General features: G+C 40.1%; 1 protein-coding gene across 3 annotated transcripts in view; it reads right to left on the bottom strand.

Annotated features, from left to right (window-relative positions):
* klhdc8b (kelch domain containing 8B) overlaps positions 1-15,047 on the bottom strand; it is a 232,759-nt gene that overhangs the window by 166,927 nt on the left and 50,785 nt on the right. Inside the window, exons 2-3 of one of the 3 annotated variants that reach the window (XM_085145129.1) lie at positions 5,210-5,890; positions 4,499-5,067 (exon numbers count right to left, since the gene is read on the bottom strand). In XM_085145129.1, the coding sequence (XP_085001255.1) occupies positions 4,499-4,889 (391 nt within the window). In that variant the 5' untranslated portion in view covers positions 4,890-5,067; positions 5,210-5,890. Of the gene's footprint in view, positions 1-4,498; positions 5,891-15,047 lie in introns of all 3 variants that reach the window. The other 2 variants (XM_085145131.1, XM_085145128.1) reach the window with 2 other exon arrangements.

Below are 15,047 nucleotides of genomic sequence, written 5' to 3'. Positions count from 1 at the left end.
TTTCTTCCTGTTAAAAGGGAGTTTTTCCTTCCCACTGTCGCCAAAGTGCTTGCTCATAGGGGGTCATATGATTGTTGGGCTTTTCTCTGTATCTATGAAGCGCCTTGAGGCGACATTTGTTGTGATTTGGCGCTATATAAATAAAATTGAATTGAATTGAATTGAAACATGAGCATCCATGCTGTTAATGTTAAGCTTTTCTGTAATGGCACTTTTTCTCTAATGAATGTGACAACGTCCACTTAGAAACAGTTTTGACTGCAGGGCTCCACAGGACAACTCTTCAGCCGATCTGGTTTCCGCACTCAAAGCATGTTCCTGCTTGAGTTCGCTGCTGGCTGGGTAAACATAAATATTGAATTTTATCAGATCTGACACATTGCACTAACGCAAAGAGGCTAAAGCTAAAGCTGTATCCAGAGCAGAGAGCCAGCCACAAGCCAGCAGCCTTGATAAGAGCTAAAGCATCAAAGCAGTTATGAGGAAAATTAATAAGATGGGTGAAAAAATTTATTGAATTTATAAATGTATTGGAAAATGGTGTAATATATCGAATACCTGATATTTGTTTTGTTATATATAAATATGTTCCACTTGCTTTTGTTTAGTAAGATCAAATCTATCACACAAAGGTGGATGTACAGCAACCTTTTCAATGAATTATTGGCACCTGTTTATTTTCAGTTGTTTTACTAAAATAAGTAACAATTTGGGGAAATTTATAAGGTTTGATTTCTTTTAATTATTATTATGAAAATAAAGATTGAGGGTTGAAGAAAAGTTGATTTTGCTTTTCATAAGCTGTTAGTTGTACTTGGATAGAAAACTGGAATTGACAAAAAATCCCTATCACTAGCTCACACTGTAATCGGTGCATCTCTAGTGTATTTATTGATTTTTATATTGATTTTTTTTCCCCATACACCATTTAAAACCACTGGGACTAAAACTGAAAGAACAACACTCACATTGTCTTATCACAAGAATAACTTCATTTAGGCGTCACATTAACTTCACAGTATACACTACTGTAATTTTAGTCAGATCTTCTGGTGTCTTGGTAACGGGGCTTTGACATGGCTACTGATAAATCTATTAACAGACACAGTCATTTTTATATATTGCTTTTAATGAATGCAGCCCTTTTGATATATGATATATGGTATATTATACAGCACTTTTCCCATCAGACTCATTCACAGATCACCGCTTTGGATGCTTCTATTCTTGCTTGTGTGGAATTCAGCCTATATTATGTATTACAGTTGGTGCTTCATTTAAAAAGCAGCTTTTGTATTTCTAGCCAGTCAGGTTATTTGAAAAGTGCCCCTAGCTGACTTGATGCCCCGGAAAAAAGTCGTAAAATATGCTCTTGATTCTATACATTTTAAATGACTGCAGCTAAACTTAGCACAAAGCATAGCGTCATTATCAATAGTTGATGATGCACGTAGAAAACATGGATATAAAGTAGATATATTCATTGTTTTCATGCAAGACAGAACTGTTAGTGTGTTAGAGCAGCGGTCCCCAACCCCCGGGCCTCGTATCGGTATCGGTCGAGGTACCAAACGACTCACGGTATCGGTCCGTGAGTCGTTTGGTACCGGGCCGCGAGAGTTGAGGCTCAGGTGTGAAATGTATAGTTTTCAGGGTTTTTATCGGTTTTTAGCGTTATTTTGTTATTGTTTTTATCGTTAACTCGGTTTTCCTGGGTCTTTTCACGTGTGTTATGAATAAATTTTCTTTTTTTCGGTACCAGTACTAGTTTTATTTTGTTGTATTTATCCGCGACACCTTAAAGGCCGATCCATGAAAATATTGCCGGGCATAAACCGGTCCGTGGTGCAAAAAAGGTTGGGGACCGCTGTGTTAGAGTATGTTTAGAAAAAAAGTAGCATCAGGCAGTTATTCAAAGATGCTAAAACTTCAAAACATGAAATCTCCCACACACCAAATATGTGTAGATTAAAACTAGATTATTAACAGTGTTAAGTCCTTCACCCAAGAGTTCTGCTATTCAGTTAATAGCAGGGAAATTTAGTAGAGTCCAATTCCCTCCAAACACTTTAGATAAAAATAATCACTGTTCCAAAAGCAGAATGTTTGACAGTGTTTCTAATACATCTCACTGTATATTTCACAAAATTACTGCATCATAGCTGCACAATGTTTCATCATAATATACCCATAATACTAAACCATGTAAAGTTTTAATATTCATTTGATAACACATTCCAAAAACAAGCTACAAGGATCAAACCGATCTGCAGTTCCCTCATCAGCAGCACCTGTGCTCTGTCTCTTGCATATTAAAAACAGTATAGGGCATATATACATGCACATCAGAGAAACATTCCCTTATTTTGTCTCTATTACCTTGAAAGGTCATATTGATTCCTCAGTTTATAAGGCCAGCGCTCAACAGAAAGCAGCCTGAGATGTAAACAAAGGAAACAGTAGGAAGAAGCACTTCAACAAGTGGATGTCTCTTTTATTCTCCTTCTCAGTTTCAGTTCTCAGTTTTTTTGCTCCGTATTGTAAAAATGTAAATCTCTCTGGACTTTTTGGCTAAAGATATGCACTCCATCTTTTCCCCTTTATTGGAAAGGAGTTCATTGTCTTGTCTTCTTTCTCCCTCAGCCTCTCTTTCTCACGACTCTCCCTTCCTCCTGCCAACATACACAAACTGACAACCAGCACACGCCTGGGGAATGAGCAAGAAGTCCAGTATGTTTATTCAGTGGAGGCAGACCGCGTGATGATTGCCTCTGCACGAACTACGTTCGGTGACATTCTGCGTACACGAGGAAGCATGCACACAGTAGACATGAGCGCAGACACCCACAACTAATCTACTGACCATTTACATAATCAGAACTTTGGGCCTGGCCACGTGCAGTATTTACAGAACCTAAACCAAAGCTAAGCACCAACATTACGACTTGTGCGAGCAGCCATCGATCTGAGCACCACTCAGCTTTAATCACAAGAGAAAAACCTCCCACTCAGGAGACACTTTAGCATCTGAAAAGCTTCTACCAAAACGAGATGCTAATTAGTTAACTTCGACACTTTGGAGAATTGAGTTTGTTTCTGCTGTGACTGTTTTAAAGCCTTACAAATACGTCAAAGCAGCTGCATACTCTTCTTCATCCGTTCTTAATGAGCCTATGTAAAGATTTTTTGGAGTCACTGAGGGAGGGCATGCAAAATCAAACACAAGCAGAGGAGTGCTCTGCAATTAGGTAAACCTGTCAAACAAAGACTGGACATGCTATCTCAATGATCTAGCTTTTTTCAGCTCTGGTGCAATGCTGACTAACTTGGTTTTGTGTATCTGCTGATACAAAGCATTGTATCAGCAGATCAGCATTGTATCAGCATTGTAAAAAACAATGAGAGTAAATGAAAAATAAAAATTAATGTCATCACTTGCCTTTTTTGCATTTGTCTCATTTCAGCTAAGTGTGGGAGTCTTTACTGTGTGCTGCTGTTATTTCTCCTCATGCTAGTTCTCCTCTCCCTGCTCTCACTGTGAGTGCAGCTCCTCACACAAAGGCAACGTGCGTGGGAAACGGAATTGACCAGCAACAAGTGAAGGGAAAAAGTAGTTATTTTGTTGATGGCAATAAATCTAACTAAAAGCCAATAAATCAAGCGGCCCAGGAAGTATTACATCACACATAATAACACAAGAGAGAAGAGCCAAGGAGAAGTGGACTGGTTTTTATATGGTGCTTTACAAAACATGCCTCATCACACAAGCACTTGTTTCTAAACCTAAATGCTTTCCATCTAAAATTCACCGTCTGATAGATGCATCAGAGGGCAACTTGTGGTTCAGTACTTTGCCCAAAAATACACCACCATGCAGACGAAAGTAACCAGGAATCAAACCACCAACCTTCTAATTAGTAGATGACCTAAAACCTGAGATACAGCCACCCAAACCCACATGCAATGTGTCATCATTAAGCTTTTCATGTGTATCAGCTCACTAAACCCCATTTGGTGGATAAATCAAAAACACTGACCAACATACATAGAACACCTCTTTCCTGCTAACAAACAGGAAAGCTAACATAGCTAACATGTGGCAAAAAAAAGAAAAATACATTGAAATTAACAGACTGGCCACCTGTCACCTTTATGCTTTCTGGGACATCCTTACTAGATGGCACATCAGTGATCATACACATGAAACTATCCAGTCATTGGATGAATGGAAGTAGGATATGGAAAGAGGTCAAACTTGAAAATGTAAAATTAAAAGGATTGCCCATCCTACAAATATTTACCTGTAACCTCATCAAAGCTGCAGTAAACCAATAACAAGTACATCTTTAACTAAACTGGTTACAAATACTAAGCCATGATTGGACACTGCTCTTTGAGATCAGCAGATTTATGTTCAAAGTTTCAAAGTGAGAAAACTGTGACAGTGTGACAACAATATCACAAAGCAGAGCAGCGCAGGTGGATTACGCTTTCTTACCTTTCGCCACTGTGGTGACTCCCATGGATGGCTGACCCAGACTCGCCTTTGTCTCCCATTTGCCCTCATCGGGGTGGTACATTTCCACAGAGGCCAGAGGGGTCTGCTGCTGGTTCATTCCCCCAAGCACCATAACCTGGCCCCCTAGCACCACAGCTGAGGCCCCCGCCCGCGCAGTAGGCAGTGGAGGCAGTTGGCTCCACGTCTGGCTCTCTACATCCAGGACTTCAACACTGTCCAGAGGCATGCCGGTCTCACTGCAGCCCCCGAGCACATAGACCAGGCCTTCGTGGTAAACAGGCGTGCAGTAGACGCGGCACTGCGACATGGAAGGGAACTGCTCCCAGTACAGAGACTTGACAGGACTCACTGCCATCTCCTGCACAGGCATGTCTCCAGGGCCGAGAGGAGGGGACGCACCATCACACACACACACACCACACCGTAGAGGAGGTAGAGAGAGAGACAAGGAGGGCAAGCAGGAGAGGGCACACAAAGGTGGAACGCAAGAAGTAGAAACAAGCAGAGTCACAAGCTTGTTTCTGTCTGTCTGAGTGACCACCTGAACTCTTGTGTCCACAGAGAGAGCGAGGATGACATGAGAGAAAAGAAAGATGGATGGGAGGGGGTGAAGAAGACAAGGATGTAGGTCAGTGAAAAGAGTGAAGAGAACAAGGAGAAAGGAGGAAAGCAGCAACGCGAGTCACTCACTCCTCAGCCAGATGTCACGACTCGCTCTCTACTCAAATGTTTTATTCATCCAGCTGTTGGTGTTTTCGAGCAGTGAAGCCATCTGCCCTTCAGTCTCCTCTATTCCTTCCTCTTCCAGCCCTCTTTTCTCCTTCACTGCTTCCTCCTGGGTGTTATTTTGGTTAAAGTTTCAGTCTCAGTATACTCCTGGGGGGGAAATGACATTTGAACAGGGGTTTCTGAGGGCCAAATATTTAATCCCACAATAATCTGAAAGTCAAGGGCGGAGGAATTTAAAAAAAGAGAGGGAAAAAATGAAGCAGCGAGACAGGGCTCAAGGGGGAAGAGGGGTGAAAGGATACTGACCTTTAATAATATCCTGACAATCCAAGAAAAAGCCTTTTTGGCGCCTACAGTCGAGGGGCAATTATTCAGGGCTACCAGTGCCCCTCAACTGTAGCTCTGTAGTTGTGTTTGCACCTTTGTGACAGAGCGCACAGCGGAAAAAAAATCCTTGCTCGTGAACCAGAGTCTTTCAACTCTACAGGACTGTAACGACTGCAAGACTTTGTCACATTTCAAGAAAGAATGTTTTCTTTTGGTTAAACAAAAATACCAAATCCTGGTGTCGAGCGCTGAGACTTGTCATCAGACACAAAGTGTGTGCTGAGAAGCTTCCTGGTAGCTTTGGAGAGGCCCAACCTGGAAGAAAAGACAGTGCAGGATTAGACATGCACTTGGTGGTATAAATTAAAAGCTAATATGATGACAAGCTTATAATTACAATATAATTCAGCGAGACCAATGTGAGAGGGGAAAATTATCAAAGTACTGCATGGCAGAATGTATTTAAAGCCCTGTTTGTGCTGGTGTAAACAGCACACTGTATGTGCAAATAGATAAAATAGAGAATAACAACTATTAACAAACAGCTGGAGTAATGGTAGTATAGTAATTATATGCTACCCATGTAAAGCTGGTAAGACCTGGCTAAAGCGTGCCTCTGGTGAAAGGTTTTAATCTTTCTGTTATTATTAAGAGTAAGAAGTGAAATGAAAGAGTTTTTTTTTTAAATTCTCGATCCCATCACAGTCAAGCGATCATGGAAATTTTCCTACTCCAATCTGACTAAACTAAAAACAATCAATTTTTGTTTTGTTTTGCCTGTTTTTTAATAGAAAATGCACAATAATTAACAACAGTACTTGGGTCAATCGTATAAATTTGGCCAATTCAGCCATGCAGACATATTCCCATCTGCAATTCCTGACAGTTTGAAGGCATTCATGAATACTATAAGAAAACCAAAGGCACAAAAGCATCTATGCATAGAAAAGAGCGAGAAGTCTATGAATAATAAAACAAAGACATAACCATATATATTATTAAACAAACAGACCACTTATAATGCTTAGAAGGAAAAATAAAAGCACATGAAAGCACCAAAACAGAGAGAGTAAAAGAGTGAGTTAAACACTATTTTGGGCTATGACAGCATGTCTGATCATCCAGCAACCACGGTTTGGTTTAGAGAAATGCTAAATCATTTGTACATGTATGAGTTCTGGGGGCTTATTAATCTAGCTCTCAAGGAGGACACTAAGGTGTTGGAGAGACATAATCCATTATCTCTTCCCAGGTGGAAGCAAAAAAAACACCTTACACGGGAGGTGTCTGGGAAGCATCCTGGTCAAATGCCCAAACCACCTCGACTGGCTCCTTTTTGATGAGAAGTGGTAAAAGCTCTACTCTGAGTCCATCCCACATGAGCGAGCCCCTCACCCCCTCTCTCTAAGGGAGAGCTCCAACACCCTTCAGTGGAAGCTCATTTCCTTTGCTTTTTCCCACAGTACCTAAAACTGTGATCTTTTGAAGAGGTTCTTCCTTAATAAATGTGAAGTAAACGGGAAAAACTTTTAGTCTATTTAGTTTGTCACAAGTGTTCTTCAGTGTTAATTTATTACATATAATCACAGTATTGGTGAAACAAATTGCAATTATTGTCCTTCAAATCCTTCAGCCCCATTTATTCTACTCTGTATTTATCCCAGTCAACTCATCCTGCATTTATCTGCCTTCCAGCAGCTCACTTGCAATGCAACACCAACAACAACCAGCAGCAGGACTGCGGTACAACATGCAAATAGGACAATTACTGCTGCTGATTGAGTTACAGGGTTCTGTTACCAAAAGTGGGAATTAGATGCAAATGGATCCAAAATCTGATAAACATTTAATCAATAAAGATTTAAATGAGCAAATGTAACATCTACTGAATCATAATTGCTTAGTGCTCCCGACACAAACATGTGTCAGGGCTGAGTTCAAAGTATAGAGAGTTAGAACAACTAATCCAATCAGATCTCAACATAACAGCACTGCATTCATATTTCAGTGTATCTTAGAATCACATTCATACTGTTGCCAGCAATGAGAAGCCTGTCTGTGCAATGAGTGTGTGTCTGTGTGTGTCTGTGTGTGTAGACGCAGCAGGAGGCGAGCACACCGTGACCTGAGGTATGACAAGGAAAGCAATGACATTTAGCAGGTGGGAGGAGAGAAAGAAGGCAACACAATATATAGTGTCTACTCCACACTTTCTCCTCTGCTGTCCTCATCTTCTAGCTCTATATGTTGACACTGTATTCATAATTAATGATGCATTCTTCCTCGGCTCAATTAGTTGGCCTTTAGCTGACCTTCAGGTCAAGTGAGAAGGAAAGGGAAATGAGGTGAGTGCGTGTCCATACTTGTATGTATGTGTGCATGCATTTGCATAGAACAGCTATGTAAATATCTTTGTGTCTGCATCAAGCAAGACAAAGTTATCATGTAAAAGTTTAGTTTCACCACGTTACCTGAATACTGGGTATTCAGTTGTGAAACAGCTTTCTGCTATACACAGCGCTCATTTTTTTTAGCTAATATATGTTACACCGCCGCTGATGTCATGCTCTGACAAATGCTTTCCATCTTATTAATAAAAAGAAGCACAAAAGGACAGATGCAGCACGTGTAGCTTTCACAAACCAGCCATCACAAACGGGAGATGCAGACAAATGCCAATTAGAAAACTGCTTATTTTAAATTAAAGAGAACTTTAACCAATCATGGCATGCGTGGTCAGGACTGTCAGTGGTGTGAGTCAGTTATTATGGACATGGTGCTGCTCAGTGCAACAAAATAGGTCAAGGAATAACCAAAATCCAAAATGATGTCTCAGGGAAACAAGTAAAATATTATTATAGGGTCTGCCTTACAATATAAAGCTCTTTGAGGCGACTGTTGTTGTGATTTACTGAATTGAACTGAATGAAGGTTTTTGTAAAGCACACTATACTCAGATATTACCAGTGTTGTTGATTGGAAACAAGCCACAACTCATTTCCAATGCTGCAGAAGGGTTACACAGACTCGCTGAAAGAAAGGTGGGTTGTAGTGGGTCATCTCACCTCTGTGATGGTTTGTGTTGGCATTTCAGCCAATGGTGTCAACATTGATGGAATTATGTACAAAGAAAAGCACCGTCAGATTTTGATCCATCATTCAATTTTTCCAGATGACAGTTAACTCAAAAATACTGGCAACTGAATAAAGACATACCTGGAGAGAAAAAACACACATGGAACACTATCGGCCCTACAGAGCATTGTGGGATCATCCTGACAGAGAATGGATCAAAACGTAGACAACATCCAAAGAAGAGCTTTGAATGGCCTTCAAAAAGCCTGGAGAAGTACTCCTTAAAGAAATTACAAAAAAGCTTTTTTACCCTCTGTACTCTTGCCTTTTAGTAAAATGACTGATATGGTGATGATCAGATTTTATAAAGGTGTTTCTAAACATGAAGATTTTAAATTGATGAAGTTACACAAGCAAACAGTTCAAAGAGCGGGCATAAAGAAGTTTCAGAAAAAAAGGGTTGTTAATTCTACTCTTGGTATAAACAGCAAGCTAGTGGCTAAGTGTAAGGAAAAGACATGAGACTGAATGTGGATCACCATCCAATCCCCACTGTCTATGTATATATTATCTATAGTGATAAACACATACTTGTGATGCTGCCAAATATGAGACTGTCAGATGTGGGATTTGCAGTCATGTCTGGCACCATCATGGGTTGTGTGCAGTTAGAAGTCATTGAAAATAAAGGCACATGCCTAGTGCCTAATATAAGCTTAATATCAACCAAAGGTGGAAAGTATCAAATTACATTTACTTGCGATACTGTAATTGAGTAGTTTTTTTGTGTATTTGTACTTTTTAAAGTCATTTTTCAAGTCTGTAATTTTACTTTTACTTAAGTATATATTTTTAAAAGTATTGTAGTTCACTACGTTTTCAATCACACCCGTTACTGAGTAAATTTAAAAAAATAAATAAATTGTGCTTCGGAAATACTGCAGGGAATGATGGGTAGCAGAACAAATTGGCGCTAAGGTCACGATAAAGATGGAGTCTGACAACGGTGCTACGGATCCAGTGAAAAGAGAAACCCCGTTGAATTCTGCTGACCCTGAACTCGAAGAAACCGATGTGAACCCCTGGCCGTATTTAAAGGACCATTTCGGCTTCAAGTGCAAGAAAGGCAACAGCTTTATTATGCAATGTAAGCTGTGTTTGCCCAGAGAGACCGAGTTAGCAGCTTTTAAAAATCCACATCAAACCTGCGCAAGCATGTAGAGGTAAGTTAAATAAAACTTGTACCGTTATGGTAGGAAAAAGGCTGTGCTCAAATTAATCACATTAAGTTAAGACATCTGTGAAGAACACAGCTAACGTTGGTTGGTACTAGCAACTTGCTGTAATCGGGCACGTTGTTGTCCACGCAACTTACATTTTTTTTACTGGGTTGGTAAATTGCCAAAAGAAAAATGTGTTTACTTACATTTTTCCTGTTTGTTAATAATAATAATTTATTTTAAAAAATAGTTAAATTAAAGACAGAAGCGGCTACTTTCTTACTTAACCCACATATGTTCACTGTTCACACTGCAGGCAAAAGAATAACAGAGCGCTCACTTGCCTTAGATTAGTCAAAGACAGCTGACTTCTGTTACTTGTTAATTAGCACTTGCTACCTAGCCTGTTACTGTCCAATAAAAAAAAAAACACAAGGTATAATGGTATAATTTACCAGTGGTAGCTATGTAATGCATTGATGTCTTATTAGGGACTTATGGGGGAAAATATTTTATGTAAAATTTGGTGTGTTTAATGAAAACAAAATTGATTTACATGCTGATTTTTTAAAAATTTGTTAACAGAGAAAATATCCGTCCAAGCTGAAGGCCTTCAGTGACTTTATAGCAACGCGGAGCAACCGAGCCCTGGAGCAGCCGAGCCCTGGAGCAACCGAGCTCTTGAGCAACCAGAACCCCCAAGAAAGCAAGCAAAAATCAGTGATGTGATGGCATTGGGTGCAAACAGACGAGTGTCACAGGCAAAGGTTGACAAGCTCATGATTAATTTCATTTGTGAAGGTCTTCATCCATTTTCTGTGGTTGAACAACCTTCTTTTAAAGAATTTTTGTTGGCACTGAATCCTCACTGCAAAGTCATTTCCAGACCCACTCTCAAGACCAGAATAGAGGGAGCTGCCAATCAGATGAAAAAAACTTTAATGTTGCACCTCAGTAAAGTAAGCCATGTTGCCACCACTACAGATTGTTGGACAGCACACCAGCAAAATTTCATAGGAGACACAGCTCATTGGATAGATGAGGAAACCTTGGAGAGGAGATCTGCTGCCCTTGCTTGCCAGAGGTTGAAAGGGTCCCACACCTTTGATGTCCTAGCTGGTGCCCCTGATGACATTCATTGTCAATACAGAATAAGGGGAAAAGTAGTAAGAACGAGAACAGACAGTGGCTCGAACTTTATTAAAGCATTCAGTGTGTTTGGTGAACAAAGTCAGCCTGAGGAAGCGGAGTGAGTCAGATCAAGACTCTTCTGAAGAGACCAAAGCAGACTCCCTGGACACATTCACCATCCTGGAGCAAGATGGCGGTCTTGAGTACCAGCTTCCACCACATCAAAGGTGTGCATGCCACCTATTAAATTTAGTCGCCACAACAGATGCTGCCAAGGCAGAAGAGATGAATGATGCATACAAACGGCTATCATGAGCAGCCTTTGGGAAATACCAAGCAATCTGGAATACGTCAGCTCGGTCCTACATGGCAGCAGAAATTGTAGAAAGTGAATGCAAGTTCGAGCTCATCCGGTCAAATCAAACTCGGAGGAACTCAACATACATAGCTCTGGAGAGAATCATACGGATCATACAAGAGAAGGGGGAGGATGCTATCAGGAATGTCTGTGAAGAATTCAAAGTGAAAATGTGAGTATTATTTCTTATTTCTAAAGCATGACATAAATGACACAGGTGGAAAACAATGCTGGAGCTAGTTCACTTATTTGTTTTTCAAACCTTTTTTGAATTTTTAAAATGCATGTCCATACTTGGCTCTACATTCCACATCTATGCCTGAAGGTAATTTACTAAAAATCGTTTTGCTTTATGTCATACAGGCTGAGTCCAGCTGAAATTGCTTTCCTGACTGAGTACTGCACTGTGATGAAGCCTGTGGTGAAGGCTTTAAACCTCCTTCAGTCTGAGACGAATACGCACATGGGGTGGCTCCTTCCTGTGATCTTCCAGCTAAAAGTTAAACTCAGCAGACTGGAGACCTCCACCAAAATGTGTCTCCCACTCATCAGAGCCATTCAGGACGGTGTCAAAAAGCGCTTTGGTTGGATGATGGAAGACCGTGAACTGATTGTTGCTGCAATCCTTCTTCTGAAGTTCAAGACCACCTGGACTGAGAGGCCTGATATCATAGAAGCAGGTCTGATTTCATAATTTAATATCATGCCGTAATCAGTTGTTTCTTATGAATTTCAATAGTTAATTAACTAAACTAACTATTAATTAAATAAAGTACAATAACATGCACCTTTCTACACAAACTGTAGTTTTTGTAATTCATGCACTTTAATAAACTCTTGTTGCCTCATTTATCCAAAATTAAATGTCAGAAATATTTAATGTGTTGTGTATTTGTCATTCAATAGGTCTGATCTATGTGAGACAACACCTTGACCAGATGGCAGAGGCTGGGGTGGAGCAAGTCAAGCAACATTCATCAGATGAAGAAGACTTTTTTTCAAAGTCCTGTACCGGTACCGGTCCGAGGCCCGGGGGTTGGGGACCGCTGTCGTACAGTGTCTTACATTGAAATCTGCTGCAATGACCCGGTTACTGCGTTCACCAGATATCAACACAATTTCGATCCGCTCCTCATGTGTTAACCTCTTTGACATGTCAATGGCTGTGAACACAGAGAAACTTGTAAATAACTCATGAAAGAATAAAGTTATGTTGAAACCAAGCACACCATTGTTTTTCTTGTGACATTACCAATAAGTTTGATGTGTCACATGGCCCTCTTCCTATTGAAAAAACAAAAGTTGTATCCAAGATGGCTGACTTCTAAATGGCCACCATGGTCACCACCCATCTTGAAGAGTTTGCCCCCTCACATATACTAATGTGCCACAAACAGGACTTTAATATCACCAACCATTCCCATTTTATTACGGTGTATCCATATAAATGGCCCACCCTGTACTTAGAGATTTTTATCCCACTGTCTTCTTTTGCTCTACTCAGAAGAGGCTGGCCTCCTGCTGATAAAAAAGTAATTATGTAACTTTTACTCTGAGTACATTTTAAATGAGCTACTTTTTACTTTTACTTGAATACATTTTTAGACAGGTAATTTTACTTGTACTTGAGTAAAATTTCAGCAAAGCAATAGTACTTTTACTTGAGTAAAATATTTTAGTACTCTTTCCACCTCTGATATCAACCAACCAACCAAAGCACTTTAGCTGCATAAAGCAATGGATTTTTAAATGTACCAGAGACGTTGCTTTTTTTGTGGTTTCATATTGGTGCTTGACATTTGCAAGTTCACAGTAAAGCCAGGTAAGCTTCAGTAGAAAAGGTCATAAAACCTGGCACCATAAATTTTAATTTGTTTACTGATATCATAATTAGATCTTTCAACATTCATTTTATTAACCACTTATCAAGTTCATGAAGAGGTGGACTACAACCGGGAGGGGCTGCCATTGGATTTGTCAAATTCTCAGCTGTAAAATTACTAAATTATTCCTGGCCTAAAATTACTAACATATTTATATAACTATATATAAATATTAACAGCAGGCATGCAGAATGCTTCTACAATCATAGGACTGTGATAGGATCCCATGTGTGCAACAAGTCCAGTCATGAATTTCCTCACTACTAAATATTCCACAGTCAGATGGTATTATAACAATTGGAAGTGATTGGGAACAACAGAAACTCTATGTAAAATCACAGAGTGGGATCAACCGGTTAACCTTCTGTAGTCAATCGTTACAGATCCCCAAACTTCCTGTGGCCTTCAGATTAGTTCAGGAACAGTGAACAGAGAGCTTCATGGAATGGGTTTCCATGGCTGAGTAGCTGCATCCAACACTTACACCCCCCAGTCAAATGCAGAGCGTCAGATGCAGTAATGTACAGCACACTGCCACTGGACTCTTGAGCAGTGGAGACATGTTCTCCGGAGTGATGAATCACGCTTCTCCATTTGGCAATCTGAAGGACGAGTCTGGGTTTGGTGGTTGGCAGGTGAACCGTAATTGTCTGACTGCACTGTGCCAGGTGTGCAGTCAAGTTTGGTGGTATGGCGCTGTTTTTCAGGAGTTGGGCTCAGACCCTTAGTTCCAGTGACAGGAACTCTTAATGTTTCAGCATACCAAGACATTTTGGACAATTTCATGTTTCTGACTTCTCGTCTTTCCATCAGTGTCTGACCTCACAACTGCACTTCTGAAAGAACCTTGTGGAAAGCCTTCCTGAAAGAGCTGACGTTGTTATAGCTGCAAAAGGTCAGGCAGCATTATATTAAATGCTGCATTAAGAGTCAGATGATTTTCATGCTTAAAGACTGAACAAGGTCGAACAGCGAGTGAGTCAAGTTAAAAATAAATAAACAAATCCACTAAAACTCCAGATTAAACATTCTGCATCTACTTTTTAATTATTTTACATAAACTGAAATGCAAAAGAATGGCATACCAGCCTAAAGGGTTTGACCATATCAACTCTCATTTATCCAGTGACAGATTTCCTTTGTTTCATGCCTCACATTCAGGTGAAAATACTGAATGCATTCAGCAGGGCTAAACTGAACGAGTCACTGCAGAAACAGCAACTGAACTCTATCTCAAGCAGATGAAAGCATTTGTTGTCTTTGATGCCTGCCTGTGTTTGTGTGTGTGTGTGTGTGTGTGTGTGTGTGTGTGTGTGTGTGTGTGTGTGTGTGTGTGTGTGTGTGTGTGTGTGTGTGTGTGTGCGTGTGTGTGTGTGTTTTCAGTTTCATAAGCTCTGTGTTGCCTTGGCATCTCACTGGTTATAAAGGAAACTACATAAACAACAAGAATTCTATTTTACTATTGGTCTCCTTTGATTTTGGGAGGCAAGCTGCGTTATTGTAACACTATAAAAGCATTTTCCTAAGCAATGAGGAAATACACAAGTACATGGTAGTTTGGTGAAATATTATATGAAATGCCTCCTACTAAATTTAACATCTACAGCTTGTCATATCATAGAAACTTTCCCCCACTTCCTCCATTTCTAAAAAGAAAACCTTGCTGAGGCTCTGCATTACTTCTCGTGAGTCTACCAGGGAGAACAGCAGACATGGCAAACTCAAAGTTATGCAAATGTATTTGATTTGGCTCAAAGTTTATTACTAGAAAACATCATCTCTGTCTGCTTAGACTCTTTTCTTCT

Source organism: Neolamprologus multifasciatus, chromosome 20, assembly GCF_963576455.1.
Source record: "Neolamprologus multifasciatus chromosome 20, fNeoMul1.2, whole genome shotgun sequence".
Lineage (NCBI taxonomy): Eukaryota > Metazoa > Chordata > Actinopteri > Cichliformes > Cichlidae > Neolamprologus > Neolamprologus multifasciatus.
The sequence above is the reverse complement of the archived record's forward strand: the minus strand, read 5'-3'. Positions and strand labels throughout refer to the sequence as shown.